Source organism: Adiantum capillus-veneris, chromosome 16, assembly GCF_014529385.1.
Source record: "Adiantum capillus-veneris isolate H3 chromosome 16, ASM1452938v2, whole genome shotgun sequence".
NCBI classification, from domain to species: Eukaryota; Viridiplantae; Streptophyta; class Polypodiopsida; order Polypodiales; family Pteridaceae; genus Adiantum; species Adiantum capillus-veneris.
In genome coordinates, this window is record NC_140946.1 from 90,552,203 (window position 1) to 90,569,411 (window position 17,209).

At 41.8% G+C, this 17,209-nt stretch overlaps 1 protein-coding gene across 3 annotated transcripts in view; it reads left to right on the forward strand.

The window, feature by feature from the left end:
• The first annotated feature begins 5,933 nt into the window (after window positions 1-5,933).
• The window catches only part of USP (UDP-sugar pyrophosphorylase), a 191,523-nt gene continuing 180,247 nt past the window's right edge, over window positions 5,934-17,209 (forward strand). The window contains exon 1 of one of the 3 annotated variants that reach the window (XM_086485290.1): window positions 5,934-6,190. Coding sequence is in view for 2 of the 3 variants with exons in the window: in XM_086485288.1 (XP_086341414.1) it covers window positions 6,104-6,190 (87 nt within the window). In the remaining variant the exon portion in view is untranslated. The remainder of the gene's footprint in view (window positions 6,191-17,209) is intronic. The other 2 variants (XM_086485288.1, XM_086485289.1) reach the window with 2 other exon arrangements.

A 17,209-nucleotide genomic window follows, 5' to 3' on the forward strand; every position in this document is an offset into this window, starting at 1 on the left:
GCATGTTCCACATTATCAAGATGCAAAAAAGGACTCGTCAAAGAGGTATGAATTGCTCTTCTTGATTGTGAAGGTGTGGATTCATAGCCTTGATTGCAAGATGTGGATCTACGTAAAACAATGTCCAACTCAAAGCTTCTTCTGCGTTAGAATGTTTGGGCCCATGCAGATGTTGTTGCCAGTTTTGGGTGAGTTGGCTCAACTCTACCCACTCTCTTCTCTCTTTCGCAACATGCCTTTTTCTTAGCTTTTGTAGAGAAAATAAGTACAAGATGACAACTTTGCTTGCGATCGCCAATCTGCTTTGTGGGAAACTTGACTAATAGTGTTTCCCATTTGCAAACATGTCATGTTTTGCTCACATTGGTCCTATCAAACTCAAGCCACTCAAATTCACATCTCCACTTATAATTCCACCAACTTCGGGCTTATATATGCCTTTTGGCTTCCTCTAAACCAACATTTTGAACTTTTACATCATCCACATCATTATCATCAAGCACAATCTCAATTTTCCTTTTTTTCATTACGAGCACTAAGCTACCTTGCTTAAAGAGCCCATGCACAAGCAACGACTTTTGTGTAACGGAATTTGAAGCCATAGGAAAGTCTTATGCGATTAGTTGTTTGACGTAATAGCTCCGAGATCAAAGCACTTTTCAAAAAGAGTTTGCTCCATTAGCCTCGTGTGTCAACACATATAAATTCTTTGGAAAGTTTGACTCAAATGCTTCCTGCATGGAAAGGTAATCACAAGATAAATAAGTTCCAAATCCATTTCACTATTAAGATATTATAAAGATCTTCATCCCTAGGGAAATGACTTTTACCCTTAAAAAAAGGAGGAACTTGGACGAGTGAAATCAGGCCATTCTCTCCATCGAGAATCATGGAGATTGGCTAGCCTAGAGCTGGCCCTTTGTATATTCTGGGAGATCGAGAGGAACCTCAGGGCTCAATACGAGCCTAAGGCTACTTTTTACATTTCATGATTTGAATACATATACCCACTCACAATTGTGAGTTTGGCAAAAAAAAACTATAAAGATCTTCAAATGTTAATCAAATGTATTCACAAGATAAATAATTTCCAAATCCTTACCTTGTTAAAATACTTAGATGAGTTTTCTGACAGTGCTAGCTTGTTAAAATACTTAGATGAGTTTTTTGACAGTGCTAGCTTGGTTGGTTGAGTACTCATTCTCTGTCACTTGGGTGATGGGTTCGAGTGCGCTCAGGCGGCCATCTGAAATCCCATTAGTGCACTTTGTATCATGCTCACGAGAATGTGAATGCTGCTACCAAAAAAAAAAAAGCATATACAAGCTTAAACTTAAATAAGGATCTTCAAAAGTTAATGAAACCAAAAGTGGAAATGGAACTCTTGATTTTGGAAACTTCAAATATATTAGTTGATAGAGCCATTGAGCTTGGGAGAGCTATACGTCCACGCCATCGACCGAGGTTCCATCAGAGGATCGTGACTACTCTAGCGCGATATGGGAGATGCCCATTTACAAAGGTGGACATTGAAGAAGCTCTTCACCGACAGATGCATTCTCGGACAACACCCAATGTTGGAAATGATGATGATGATGATGATTTTAGTCTTTCGCTTTACTTTTCTTTTATGTTTGTACCCATACATTAGATTAGATCCACAAGAGAGTTTATTGAATTAGTCTCATAAGTCATTTTGGCATTTTTGACGATGTTTAATATACCATTTCATCTCTCTCTCTCTCTCTCTAGTTATCTTGACTCTAGAAATAGAAGGGAATTGTCAATTTTAGAAGGCAACGCAGTTCCAGCCTTTGAGCCAAAATGAATTCCTAAAGATAGAAAACCTACTCACTAAATTTGTTGAAGAATTTTTCAAAAGGGAGAAAACCATAACATTGTTCCATAGATATATGCTTTAAAGAAAAAAGATAAAAATAAGGGTGAAAGAGCGTGTTTGCAATTCAAACAATATCTAGAGAGATCTCCACCAAGAGAGATCCACAAAACAAGCTTGGCTGGTAGTATTGTTCATAGAGGGTCTTAGAAACAAGATGCTAAAAAAAAAGTATTTTCATCGAGGTGGGAGGAGTAACAAAAGAGGCCTTGTATCTTGTGGATAATTGTATGGGCTATGGTGAAGTTACTGAAGGAACTAACATCTCGACCATTGAGATAACCTCTACTAAAAGTGGTAACACAAGTAGGGGAAAAATATTGCACACTAACTAGAGCAAATCAATGTCACGTGATGACGAGGATGGATCAAGATTTCAAACATATGTAGAACATATGATAGCCTCAACCGAGGAATTGTGCTGTCTATGGAGGTGATTATCCTACCACCCAATGTTACACTCAACCAAAACCAGCAATGCTGAGCCACAACAACCAAAATCGTCTCCATTGAATAGAAATGGACCAATCATAAGACCAAAAAAAGCTGTTACCAATTGAAATTTTGTGACCCCATCCATGAATCAACAATTACCACCAAGGTACCCAACAAGATAGAACAATGTTGCAACAAAGGGAGAGAGACCACATAAAGTGCTAGGATAATAGCCACCCCTACCTAGCAACAATATATTTTCTATGAGAGCACTCAACCCAACGAGCCTCAAGGCTCTAGTGCCTAGTCTAGCCTAGTCCATGGGCCTGGAGAAACCATGTGCAATCTAAAAAAAAACATGTCCTTTGAAGAAGCATGATATCCCCCTCGGTAGAATGCCAAAACCGCTCACCAACCTTCATATGTGCCTTAACCTACACAAGAGCATTATCCACCAAATGATAGTACACTGAAATTTATAGCCAACCAGAATTACAAACCCAAGAATTATCCACCATGACAAGTACAATCAATGCCATCAACATAGCCACCCCAAACTCCTGCACCATGCTATGAGTGTGGAGGGGATCATTGGGCCAAAAAAATTCCTCATTAGGGAGAAATGTCTATATTCTTTGGCTTTTCTTTGGATAAAGTAGAAAATACATCCATAAACAAGATAGGAATACTACCCACCTCCAAAGGATTAGATTCATTGCAGATTGCTCCTATCAATGTAATAACTAGAGCGCAAGCCCAAGAAGCCATAAACAATGACAACAGTGGAAAGGACAACCCCACTGAAGTGAATTCCAAGTTAATGAGGACACACCGCAAATCATGAAAGGCAAAAAGACAAAAAATGAAATCCACACGAGAAAAAAAAGAAGCAAACATGGCTACAGAGCTCTCATGGGTACAAGAACTACTAAAACAAAATCAAGACAAGGAAGTTTCAATAGCAAAGCCAAACAAAGTCCCTCCAATCAACTCAAGAGGATTGGTACTTGCCGACAAAATCTTTGAACCATACATAAGATGCTATCCTAGACGCTTCTGAATCAAGGCTTAAACCCAACTAGACACGAAAGCAAAGATGGATGATATCCATATGGAAAATTTTAGAAACAAATATTTGAACTGTAAAAAAGTTTGATAGAGAGTGCCCAAGCCTTGATAGCGTCAATTGAAACCTCACAATAGAGTGATCTCAAAAGGCAAAAAGTCAAACTAGAGACTCCAAAGGAAAAGAACATTGAAAGAACCCCTAACATAGAAACAAAACTAGAACTGCAAACAAAACATGGAATTGAAACTCAACCCTCCTAAAGTAATCAATGAGCTAAAAGAATGGAGTGATTCACAAATGCAAATAGTGGTTGAACCACAAACTCAATCAGATGAATGCATGGTTGCAAACACCATAGATGATATTAGGTCATATCGGGTACTTCCAATCCCCGCGGTCAGAGAAACATGGCCAGATTAATTATGAAAAGTAGTAAGAAAATCAAAGGAAGGGGGTTCAGCCTATCAATCCACCCGAATCCTGGAGATCAATGTGGAACATGAGCACATAGATCTCAATATCAAGTCACTCTATGGGGATCTGTAGCCTCAAAACAAACCAAATCTTGTACCTTAAAAACCTTACCCTCTTAGACAAGTGAACATGAAGCTAAATCAAAAGTAAGAGTGGCACCATTATAATGGAAGATGTTTCCAAAAGTGATACATTCCAAGAGTTTACAAGAATTGATGTCATATCCTATCCAACGTACTATAACTTTGACTGAACTGATCTAAATTTGACACCATGTTTGGGTTGAAGTGGGAAAGAACCTAGGAAAAATAGGCATTGATTGGCTGTTCAAACCCATCAAAACAGGGGAGAAGGAAGTCATATCTTCCAAACCAAAGACCACTAAGCCCATACCAATAAACAAAGTGGGTGAATATTGTGAAGGAGAATAAGGAAACACCACCATACTAGTTGAATATACGAGTTTCAAAACAACAACCATCCTAGATAGTGGAGCAAGAATAGACTTAACAACAAAAGAAATATGGGAGAAATGGGGAAAGCCAGCCCTTAGAAAAACCTGTATGTAGTTGCAACTGGTAGCTCACTATGAAGAAAGACCCATAGGGATCTTGGATCAGGGGGTAGCCATCTTCTATGGAATCAAATATGAGCATATTTTTGCCATAGTGCATTTTGGCATGGAAACATTTTTGATATTATTCAGGGGTGTTCGTTCTCAAAATGGCTCAAGTTTGGGGCTACGACTACGTCTACTTGAGACATGACAAAACAACAACCAAGGTGAACCTCAAAGATCACTCTTACAGAGATGCCATGAAGACATCTGCTAAGGAATTTGATTTGAGTATTGAGGGTGAACCTAAAATTATTGAATGGCTACAATAAAAAAAATTCATTTGGATGTGTGGTGCATCTGAGTGTGGAGACCTACAAATGGAAGACTATATATTGGAAAGGATGGAAGAGGGATAAGTGTATGTTCTAGATCCTTCTTGCACATCTACTTGAACCTTTTGGATTGGTTCAAATACTTGCCACACTACATGTATGCGATAACAAAGTGACCCCTACCAAATTAGGCAATGAGGATAGATATGACACAGTATCCTTACGAATGGTTCAATTAGTACAAGAAGATGCAGGTAAAACAACAAGAAATGAGACACTTTACATGTACAAGAGAGTCAAAATTTCCATCAAAGAGCTCTTTGAGATGAAGGAAACCTTCTATAATCCTAGTGAACATCCACTTTTTGACAATGATACGGATGATGAAATGACAAGTGCATCAAAACAGAGAACATTTTTCTAGGGATAGGAAAAAAACTTTACTTTTTCCCAATCAAAACCCCAAACACCAAGCACGATACAAAGCAAAATAAACAAAATGCAAGGAAAGAATCAAGCATAGATCAATGCCAAAAATCCAAGGAAAAAATCATTACATGATGCTTGTAAGGGCGATTGGCTATGTAAAAAATAAAATCACAAAAACATATGAAAGCTCCATAGGCAAGGGGAGGAAAACAACAAGGAAAAAGACAATGAAAACTATCAAAAAACAAGCCAAGAAAAATGAAATTTGAGCATTTGAGCGCATATTAGGAATTGAAATAAACCTTAAAGGACATCTAGACAACAAAAATGGAGAGCGATGAAGATTCTCAAACAGATTGCATCAATCTTCCATCACACTACAATAAGTACACAACTCAAGATAGACGAATTTTCATCCAACAACCTATGTGGGAGGTGAAAGAACCAGGGACTTCATATGATGGGCCAAAAAAGCCAACAAAACAGACCTAGTAGAATTAGGGGAAGAGCCTAAACTGGCATACATTGCAACTAACCTAACCCTTGAGGAAGAAGAGATCCTCATTGCAATGCTTAAAGAGTGTAGGGACATTTTTCCATGGTCTTACAAAGGTCTTAAGGGAGTAGACCTTGACATTTTTTAGCAAACTACCCCTCTTAAGAGTGATGCCCCCGTGACCAATTTTTGCAATTTTCTACACTACAATCTACAATATGGAAACAAATTAGCACCATACCAACATATCTTTTTTTGGTAGGCCCATGTGCGACAGGTTGTGATTACGATCTAAAGACTCAAATACGAAACGCATGCATAATCACGATCTAAAGACTCAAATACGAAACGCATGCATGCGCTCTGTGTTCTCTGATTGCAAGCTACGCTCGTCAAATAAGTATTAGCTGAAATGGACTTGATGGCCTCGGAGAAGAGCACTCAGCTGGTGGAAAGCGAAAAGCAGTCCCCTGATGAACACATCACCATTGAACGCCAGGTCTTTCTTCTCTTCTCAGAGAGAGAGAGAGAGAGAGAGAGAGAGAGAGAGAGAGAGAGAGATTGAGATTTTAGTTTACAATGTTTCTATCATAATTTCTCGCTGCTTGCATAAAAAATACAGTGCAGTAATAGAGTGAGAAAATTGTGCTGAACTTTTAGAGAGGAAATTCTGTTAGGTGAAAGTGCCGGTTGCTAGAGAGAAACTGCACTTTTTTAGAGAGAGAAAACTGTTCCACTGGTCGGTTAGCTGAAACCTCTTGGTGTTGCTCGCAGATGGAGCTTAGAGTGCGTATATGAGTGTTTAATGAGCACTTCCTCTACTATCTTGCCCATTTGTGATAAACATTTAGTGTCTTGTCCGTTTGTGATAAACGAAAGTCTTTAAGCTTACCTTAGTAATTGTTCACAAACTCATTTCTCGTGCGCGCTCTCCTCCTTGTCTGCTGGAAAATCCAGCTTTTAATGGTGATGGTGGGGGACAGCCATCGACCATTGTCAAATCGAAGCTTTTGAATAGCTCCATTGACTTAATACTTGCGAACGACGTCGAGGTCTTCTAGTGAGAGAAGAGAGAATCTAGAGAGAGGAAGTCATTGTGTTGCTCAAAAGATTCTTGTTATGACTCAGAGTTTGGTAGGATCACCTTTTAGAGATAAGAACTCTGGAACTAGACAAAAATATGTAGTGGTTAGTCGCGCTTCCAGTCTAGATGCAGAAACCCTAACCCTAAAACCCATTATAATGGGTCTCGTAGAGAAGGTACTTCTCCTTGGAGCATGCCAATCTCTTCTTGCATTGAGGCTTTCTCGAGCTTCTATGAGGCTCTCTCCTTCTCCGAGTCTTCCCTCTCCTATGGCCAAGTTTAAATTTCCTTTATTTTCGAGAGGTGGATAGTATGGAGTTTATGTTTGTGTCCATGATCTTCTTGGTCTCTTCGATATTCCTGGCGAGTTTGTCTTGCTTTGTTGAGGTCCGAGACCCATCCTTTGGATGCCATGACTATGCAAGAGAGAGAGAGAGAGAGAGAGAGAGAGAGAGAGAGAGAGAGAGAGAGAGAGAGAGAGAGAGAGAGAGAGAGTAATGTCCTCTAGAGGCCAACTTGACCTATAGGATAGATCAGATACAAAGGCAAATTCAAAGTACAAAGCTTTCTTGAAGTCCACAAAGCAACAATACAAAACCCTAACCCTAAAACCCATCATAATGGGTCTCGTAGAGAAGGTACTTCTCCTTGGAGCATGCCAATCTCTTCTTGCATTGAGGCTTTCTCGATCTTCTATGACGCTCTCTCCTTCTTAGAGTCTTCCCTCTCCTATGGCCAAGTTTAAATGTCCTCCATTTTCGAGAGGTGGATAGTATGGAGTTTATGTTTGTGTCCATGATCTTCTTGTTCTCTTCCTGGCGAGTTTGTCTTGCTTTGTTGAGGTCCGAGACCCATCCTTTGGATGCCATGACTGCATGAGAGAGAGAGAGAGAGAGAGAGAGAGAGAGAGAGAGAGAGAGAGAGAGAGAGAGAGAAATGTCCTCTAGAGGCCAACTTGACCTATAGGATAGATCAGATACAAAGGCATTGAAAAACAAATTCAAAGTACAAAGCTTTCTTGAAGTCCACAAAGCAACAATACAATCCCTCAGAAAAAATTGAGGATCGATCGATCATGGCCCCCCCCCCCCTCCTGTCTTTCTCCCTATAGCATGCTGCCTCCCTTTCTCTCCCGTCCTCCTATGAAGTGCACATGCAGTGAAAGAATAAGGTTAGGGTTAGTAGTGGGCGTTTGGTTAGTTTGTTTGAACCTCAACAATCCCCCATTTGAAGGCAAACGAGGCCAAAGTGGCCTATGTATGTACAACGTGTACAATTGTGAAGCATTCCAATGGCTTCACCCCACACCCATCATCTCAATATCTCAATGAAATGTGCAAACCGCTTTGAGGCTAGGCTCTTTGTGGGAGCATCAACAAGGTTGTCATCCGTATGAACTTTGATTATCTTGATGTGCTTGCTAGCAAGTATGTCCTATATGAACCTTGACTATCTGCAGGATTGTCATGGGTATGAACCTTTACTATCTTGATGCGCATTGCGCTTGCTAGCAAGTATGTCTCGTATTACATGATACTTGACCTCTATGTGTTTCGACTTGGAGTGAAACACGGGGTTCTTCATTAATGCAATAGCACTCTGACTATTACAATTCAACCCTGGAGCCTTATAAATGCCAAGGTCTCCCACTAGATGAGCTAACCATACAGCTTCCTTGCTAGCACCAAAAATTGCAACATACTTTGCATGGGTGGTGGAAGACGAAGTGCAATCTTGGAGACATGATCTCCATGACACGGCTACTCCAACAAATAGGAATACATAGCCAGACGTAGATCTTCGACTATCCACACAACCCGCATAGTCTACATGTGTGTAACCTATTATGGATGCATCAATGTTCCTAAAGCATAAGCGCTTGCTTGCTATACCCTTAAGATATCTTAGAATGTGCTTCACCGCTTCCTATTGCAACCTGTCAGGATTTGCCATAAATCTGCTAACCACTTTCATTGCAAATGCAATGTTTGGTCTGGTGGCTACCATGGCATACATACGATTGCCTACTGCTGAAGAATATGATACTTCTACTATTTCCGCTTTCTCAACATCAGATTTGGGAGCATCATTCTTGCTAAGTTTTACCTATGAGTGTATTGGGGAACTCAATGTAGCTTTTCTTGTAACAAACTTAGACACCCCAAGTCTAGAATCTGTTGCGACACGAGAGAGAGATTCACTTAAAACGCTTCACAGACAAATCACAATTCAATTGAGTCGACACGGCCCGGCGTAGTTTCGTGCTAAGAGAGATTGGTCCCAGAGACTGGCTCCCCTTTCGGTATTTCTTTTTGTATTGAGCAAAGTACGACTCCCATGGGTCCTCGGCTCTCAGGCTCTGTGTCGAGATGCCCTGAAGAGTGAGGCCCTTGGGTTCCTTTTATTCTTACAAAGGGATGCCAAAAGCAAAGGCCCAAAAGCATTTAAACTCAAAAGCAAGTGATTCCAAAAGCAACTGGTCATCAAAAGCTGCCAAAAAGCACTAGTGCAAATTGCAAAAATCCGTACAGTTTGCCACGTCAGCCTACCAACGCGTTTTGCAGGGGTCCGTACTGTTGCTACGTGGCATTTCTGCCGCAGGGTCATTGTGTGTATGTGTGTCTCCAAGCAGGGTTGCCATGTCATCATTTTCTGACATACCCCCCTCTTGAAAGAATTGTAATCGCTCTCGATTACGCCTGCAAAATTAGACATAAGCAATAAACTAGTTTAGTAGACGCTGACTCTAAGTATCGATGCACTAGACGACACAAATCCAGCACTTATACGACAGTCACATCACATCACATCACATGTCATCGCATGACAGATCAAATCAATCACATAAAAATTCATTTCAAATCTCAGACCATGACTGCCAGCAACGTATTTAGTAATTGCATCTAGATCCATCCTGGACCTCACTAATGTCGAATTAACTAATTCTTATTGCGATCATGTCTGTAGAGATTTTCCAATCAAGCACTGTCGTGTGCGAGTAATCATTCGCCTCAACACTTTCGTGTGCGAGTAATCATTTCTGAGGATCCCAATTCATCACTAAGTTCATACTGAACAGAGTGGTCCAATCATTCAGTTCTAGCTGTGTGGCCATCTCATCCGGTAGGAACTCTTGATGGGCTCACGACAGTTCCTTTGAATCAGTTGTGATTCAATATTCATGATTTGTTATCAGGTTCATTAAGGACCTTTCATTGCTCCAAAATCATCATCATCATCTCATTCATAATCCTATACAAATAGCAAGTTCTTCCATAAAACATTAAATTCATTCAAAATTCATGATACTTATTGGTTCATTTTGGAGCGGTCATTGTTTCCAATTTGTTATCCATTATCATCGATTTTACCTGTTATTTGTGCACATCTAGCAAGTTCTTCCAAAGAACATTAATCTCATACATAAATCAAAATCATCTTTGGAAATTCCTATTTCAAAGTTCTTCATTCACCCACTTAGTTCATATTGAACACAGTGTTTCAATCATCTACTCATCTCATCCGTCTAGAAGTCTTGATGCACCTAGATCCTTGTGTGGCCATCTCATCCCGTAGGAACTCTTGATGCGCTCACCACAGTATCCAGTCATCTCATTCATATGGGAATCTTGATGCACTAGAATCATTCACATGCGTCATCATCCATTCATTCAAATTCATCATGCTTATCTTGAATCGACGGATCCATTCTTGAGCTTCCGTTGCTTCCGATCTCACCATCTCATCCTTGATTTCACCTGCAAAACAGGCAAGGAGATGGCTCACCTCGTTGCAAAAGAGTTGATGTCCAGCTCCATGCTTCCCAATCCATATAGATACGAGTTCTTCGCTCCTATTTCTGGTTATTTGTCACAAACAACCAGATTGTCAGTGCATCAGTATCCCTTTCAGTGTCCTTTCCAGTATCTGGTTCATCTTCTGTTCATCTTCTCTTCTAGCTCTTCCTACGACGAGTAAAGCTTCCGCTTTTCTGCACTTATCTGTCGTTTGTTCCAGCTCTTCCTACGAGTAAAGCTTCCGCTTTTCTGCACTCATCTGTCGTCTGTTCCAGCTCTTCCTGCGAGTAAAGCTTCCGCTTTTCTGCACTCGTCTATCGTTTCAGCTTTCCACCCCGTCCTGGAAGAGACTCAAAGGCCTCACGCCATCTCGAGTGAATCTCATCAATCGGGTAATTCTTTAGGTGTTTCACAAATCTTAGGTTTCTGGGGTACTTAATCAATCTTTTCACACGTGTCAACCTACAATTGACGCTTGTACTTCGCTCTGGCAAACTTCTTTGCCGAAAAATTGGCCCAAATCTTCATTCTTTTCTTCAGTTCCTGCGTCGTATTTCAATTTTTCTTTGCCTTTCCGCTGAGAGGTGTTATCGTGTCAGATTCTCCATAATCTGGGATTCTTTATGGCTTATGCCCTGTAAGACAGAGCGATGAAGACGGGAGCGCGCCCGATGCGGAATGAAGTAAGGGTGGGATTCGCTAATAAGTCCAGGATCGGGACACGAAGATTCTTCAATAACAATTTCTAAAGTGCCCAAGTGCCCTGTCTCCTCTTTGATAGGACCGGTATGCTTTGAGAAAAGCACACGCCTGATGCTTTGATACCACTGTAACAAACTTAGACATCCCAAGTCTAGAATCTGTCGCAACACGAGAGAGAGATTCACTTAAAACACTTCACAGACAAGTCACAGTTCAATTGAGTCGACATGGCCTGGCGTAGTTCCGTGCCAAGAGAGATTGGCCCCAAAGATTGGCGCCCCTTTCGGTATTTCTTTTTGTATTAATCTTTGAGCAAAGTACAACTTCCACGGGTCCTCGGCTCTCAGGCTCTACGTCCAGATGCCCATAAGAGTGAGGCCTTTGGGTTCCTTTTATTCTTACAAAGGGATGCCAAAAGTAGAGCCCCAAAAGCAGTTAAACTCAAAAGCAAGTGTTTCCAAAAGCAACTGGTCATCAAAAGCTGCCAAAAGGACTAGCGCAAATTTCAAAAATCCGTACAGTTTGCCACGTCAGGCTTCAGCCTGCGAGCGCGTTTTGCGGGGGTCCGTACTGTTGCCACGTGGCATTTTTGCCGCAGGGTCATTGTGTGTGGGTGTGTCCAGGCAGGGTTGCCACGTCATCATTTTATGACATTTCCCCCCTGCATACGCATATCAAGAAAGTCAAATCCTTCATAGCAAACTGCGTGCTAAGTGACTTCTTCAAGATGGCAATCTCGTCTCTAGATTTCTCGGCAATGAGCATGTCATTGACATGAAGTATCAAGATAATAAGTGAACCATCGTTGAACTTCCGGGTATACAAGCAGTGATCTTCTTGGCTCCATACATAACCTTGGGACTGCATGTACTTGTCAAATGTTTGGTACCACTGCCTTGAGCCTTGATTTAGGCCATACAATGCCTTACGCAGTCTACACACCGGATCTGTCCTTGTAAGCTTTTCATGTTCAACTTAAAAACCCTTTGGCTATTTCATGTCTTCTTCAATATCCTTGTGAAGGAAAGCTGTCTTCGGGACAAGTTCCATGTCCTCAATGGTTACTAGTCCAAGCACAAGATGCAATATAGTCATTTTGACTACTGGAGAGAAAATCTCAGCAAAATCCACACCTTTCTTCTGCTTGAATCCTTTAGCAACCAATCTAGTCTTACACTTAGGCTCGAGATCTTTTGCTGTGTATTTCTTCTTATGCACCGCCCTCTGGTAAGTCCGTTAGTTCCCAAGTCTATTTGCCACTACATTGCCTGCTCCCATTTCACGCTATCTTTCATCTGAATAGCCTCTTGATAGCAAGTAGGCTGTATGCAGTCAGTGACCAACAAATAGTCTAATCCTTGTTGAAAATGCTCAGGGGCATGAGAGACTCACATAGATCTCTTCATTGCTTGACTGTTAAACTCTGCTCTCTCTTGAGCACTACTAGTGGTAGGAATGTCACGAGGAGATTGAGCTGTTTGTTTGATCTCACTTGAGACTACGTCCTCAAATTTGACCTTGCGATACTCAACCTCTTGGACAGGCTGTCTGTGCATCTTTGACTCCTTGAAGATAACTTGTGAGCTGCAAATGACTTTTCTAGATTCCGGGTGTCAAAGACGATAGCTCCTCTCTCCATCTACACCATATTCAATGAAGATGCATTCGTGTGATTTAGGATTTAGCCTCTTGCGTAGCTCTTGAGGGACATGTAGGAATGCCTCACACCCTAATATACGTAATCTATCGTAGTTTGGCTTCTTGCCAGTCCACATCTCCTGTGGAATCTTATAGTTCAATCGCGTATTAGGCGATCGATTGATAATGTAAACTGTGTCAATGCCTGTCATAACAGCCTCTCCCTAAAACTATGGAGGTAAGTTTGTCATAGACATCATAGCTGTGACTCTCCCTTGGATTGTCCTATTCATACGCTTATCAATGCCATTTTGAGCAGGTTTGTCTCTTTTGCTACAGAATTTTTTGAACTCAATGGAGATGTATTCTCCCTCGTTGTTAGTGCGCAAAGACTTCAGTGTAATGTGCTGTAGAAGTGAATGATGGTGTATGCTTAGGATGAGTTTGTCCTATCAACTACCTCATTTTTGTGCTATTTTTTTCGATTTAATGCTTCTTTTAGTGCTAGGCTTCATTATGGCTGAGTCTGCCCTTGATCTCCGGAGTCATGACAGAAACCCAGTACGCTGAACTTTGTGTCGATGTATGCTCATGTGTGTGTGCGTGTGGTGTGTTGTGTTTGGGAGCATATGTTAGTACCTAGTTCTACACCCACTATTGGGCACTGACGACGTTAGTGGGGATGTCGTGGTATTTAGTCAATACTATGCATGATGAAGCTGATGGTTATATTGTCTTGTGGGTGACTACCATGGGTCTATACCTTGCACTTTCCTTTAAGGGTGAATCTGGGCTTATCCCGGATTCATCTAGGTATATGCTTAGGATGAGTGCTTAGTTCGTACCCAAGGTTCCTTTTTATTGAAGGGGAGAGAGAGCCCCCCTTTACTTTATGAGAGATGGTGCAATAGACCAAAACAAGCGAGAATGAAACTGTGCGGGAAAGTGCTGAGAGAGAGAGAGAGAGAGAGAGAGAGAGAGAGAGAGAGAGAGAGAGAGAGAGAGAGAGAGAGAGAGAGAGAGAGAGAGATATGGGGTCCCAAGTTCCAACCCCCCACCCAAGGCCGCCCTTCTCTATTGATGTCTCTTCCCTTGAAACTATCCTAAAATGCGCCTACGTCTAGCTTCATTGATCCATTACAATCCCATGCTGCCATTTTAAGGTTGGTCCCATAGGACTCACAGTGTCATGCGGTGGGTGCGTCTTTCCAAAACCACTTCTCTCTCTCCTCTGTAATAAGCAATTTTCCCTTTCTCGCTTGCTGCCTTGATCTCTGGCATCAGCTCTTGCATGTGTGCTTCTTGTGTTAGAGTGAGGTCATCACCCAAAAATATCCCAGTTTGCTCAAATGTTGGTCTCTTCTTCAGGAATTCCTTCCTAGCTTCTAACGTAGGGAAACATATAATGAGTGCTCTTTCCTTGGAACTTCCTTTCTCATCACTTCCCTTCTTTCCCACTCTCCAAGCACCTGCGTTGTGGGTTCAGAAATGCCCATGCGCCTCAAGAGTTCTTTCGCCACGTCTTCTACTTTTCCAGTATCTTTGAGACTTGTAACACGCACAACTCTAGTCTTCCTTTTTTCCTCCTCAATTGTCATACTGATGATAGTGGATGTCGGTGTGGCTTCATGCATCTTATCTTTTCCTTTCTTTGCATCTTTGATCCACTTTTCAGCTTTATCAACCTTCTCGTGTTTTGAATAGGTGCTCTGCCCATGAAGAGGTTGTTCGTGCCTTTTGCTCTTCCTCTTCACGTAGAGTTTTTACCTGCTCCTTAATGCTTTTGAGTTCCTTTATCATTGAGGGTTGATTTTCTCCCTCCTTTGGAGGCGTATTTTTCCAAGTTGCGAGTTCTCCCTGAAGTGCTTCAATCAATGCATCCTTTTCATTCATGTGTTCTTTTATTTTTGATTTCCAGGATTCAAAAGCAGCAAGTGCATCCTCTAATCTTTTTTGCATCACACATACCATTACATTCGCTTCTGCCCTCACTATAGTCTGCATTTCGACCTTCAATGATGTGTATCACGCTTACTAAGCATCTCTTTGCCCAGTTCTTTTCTCATATCTGCAAACATAGGTTTTTTGTAAGTCTCCGCATTTGCATAGATCTCTTTTTCAATGTCACCCCTCAAAAGACTAAGCTCCGCCTTAATCATCACTTGTACCTTCTCATACATTAAGTCACCTTTGACTCTAGAAAGTTTCTCCCATCTCACAGAACCTAGCGATAGTGTGCTTTCTCGAAACCTCCGTCTAAATGTCGCTTTCAATTTAGGCGGTGTTTCATAAATATTGTCTTTCCCGAGGTCAGCTCATCCATCCACAGACACCTCGTGTGAAGCTTCACATAAAGTACCTGTACTCCTCTCCTTGAGTGGTATCAACATTGTGGGCACCCCCATCTCCTGCAGTTTGCGCATCATGAGCTCTCGGTACCATGTCAAATGCTTTGCGGAAATCCACAAAGCTACAATAAATCCGTCTCCCATGTGACTTGCCCTCCTCAATGATGGCTCTGAGTGTCAGAATATGATGAAGAGTGGAGAAAACCCTCTTGAAACCTGCCTGGCCCTATGCTCGTACACCCTCACCCTCTGCCCAATTACTCAATTGCTGCTCAAGAATGGATGCATACAACCGTGCCAATATGTGCCCAACCATATTAGTGCGGTAATTCCAAGGCTCTGTAGGATCACCTGCTTTGAAGATAGGCACAATAGTAGACAACCTCCAAGTCTCAGGTAACCCCTCACACATGGCACGATTGAACAACACTGCAAGAACCTCTACCAACATATCTCTAGCATGTGTAAAGTGCTTTGCTACTAGACCATCATGATCATATGCCCTACTGGTCATCATCCTATGGTCATCATCCTTCATGCATCTTATCTTTTCCTTTCTTTGCATCTTTGATCCACTTTTCAGCTTTATCAACCTTCTCGTGTTTTGAATAGGTGCTCCGCCCATGAAGAGGTTGTTCGTGCCTTTTGCTCTTCCTCTTCACGTAGAGTTTTCACCTGCTCCTTAATGCTTTTGAGCTCCTTTATCATTGAGGGTTGATTTTCTTCCTCCTTTGGAGGCGTATTTTTCCAAGTTGCGAGTTCTCCCTGAAGTGTTTCAATCAATGCATCCTTTTCATTCATGTGTTCTTTTATTTTTGATTTCCAGGATTCAAAAGCAGCAAGTGCATCCTCTAATCTTTTTTGCATCACACATACCATTACATTCGCTTCTGCCCTCACTATAGTCTGCATTTCGACCTTCAATGATGTGTATCACGCTTACTAAGCATCTCTTTGCCCAGTTCTTTTCTCATATCTGCAAACATAGGTTTTTTGTAAGTCTCCGCATTTGCATAGATCTCTTTTTCAATGTCACCCCTCAAAAGACTAAGCTCCGCCTTAATCATCACTTGTACCTTCTCATACATTAAGTCACCTTTGACTCTAGAAAGTTTCTCCCATCTCACAGAACCTAGCGATAGTGTGCTCTCTCGAAACCTCCGTCTAAATGTCGCTTTCAATTTTCATTAATATTGTCTTTCCTGAGGTCAGCTCATTGGTCCATCCACAGACACCTCGTGTGAAGCTTCACATAAAGTACCTGTACTCCTCTCCTTGAGTGGTATCAACATTGTGGGCACCCCCATTGTGGGCACCCCCATCACGAGCTCGGTACCATGTCAAATGCTTTGCGGAAATCCACAAAGCTACAATAAATCCGTCTCCCATGTGACTTGCCCTCCTCAATGATGGCTCTGAATGTCAGAATATGATCAAGAGTGGAGAAACCCCTCCTGAAACCGGCCTGGCCCTATGCTCGTACACCCTCACCCTCTGCCCAATTACTCAACTGCTGCTCAAGAATGGATGCATACAACCGTGCCAATATGTGCCCAACCATATTAGTGCGGTAATTCCAAGGCTCTGTAGGATCACGTGCTTTTTTTTTTTTTTTCCAAGAAAAAGATCCTTCTATTAGTTAATGAAAACTGCCCATAGGGCTACATCCACCTCTGCAAGAGAGGGCTACAATAAGCATGATGGGGAGACTCTCCCAATGAAAAAACAGCATATATACAATGGGGCTAGATCAAGAAATGGGAGGAGGGAAGAGCCACACAGGTGGACAGTAGTGCCATCTAAGCACCCCCTGGACCATGGTGTAGAAAGGCCCAGGGTGCCAGAGTCGAAGGAAAGCCTCGCGGCGCTCCCGCATGCGGTCGGAGCTGCCCTGTAGTCCCTCAAGCTGTCCTCTGAGAGTATGGATCAGCTCTAGCCAAAAGTCACGA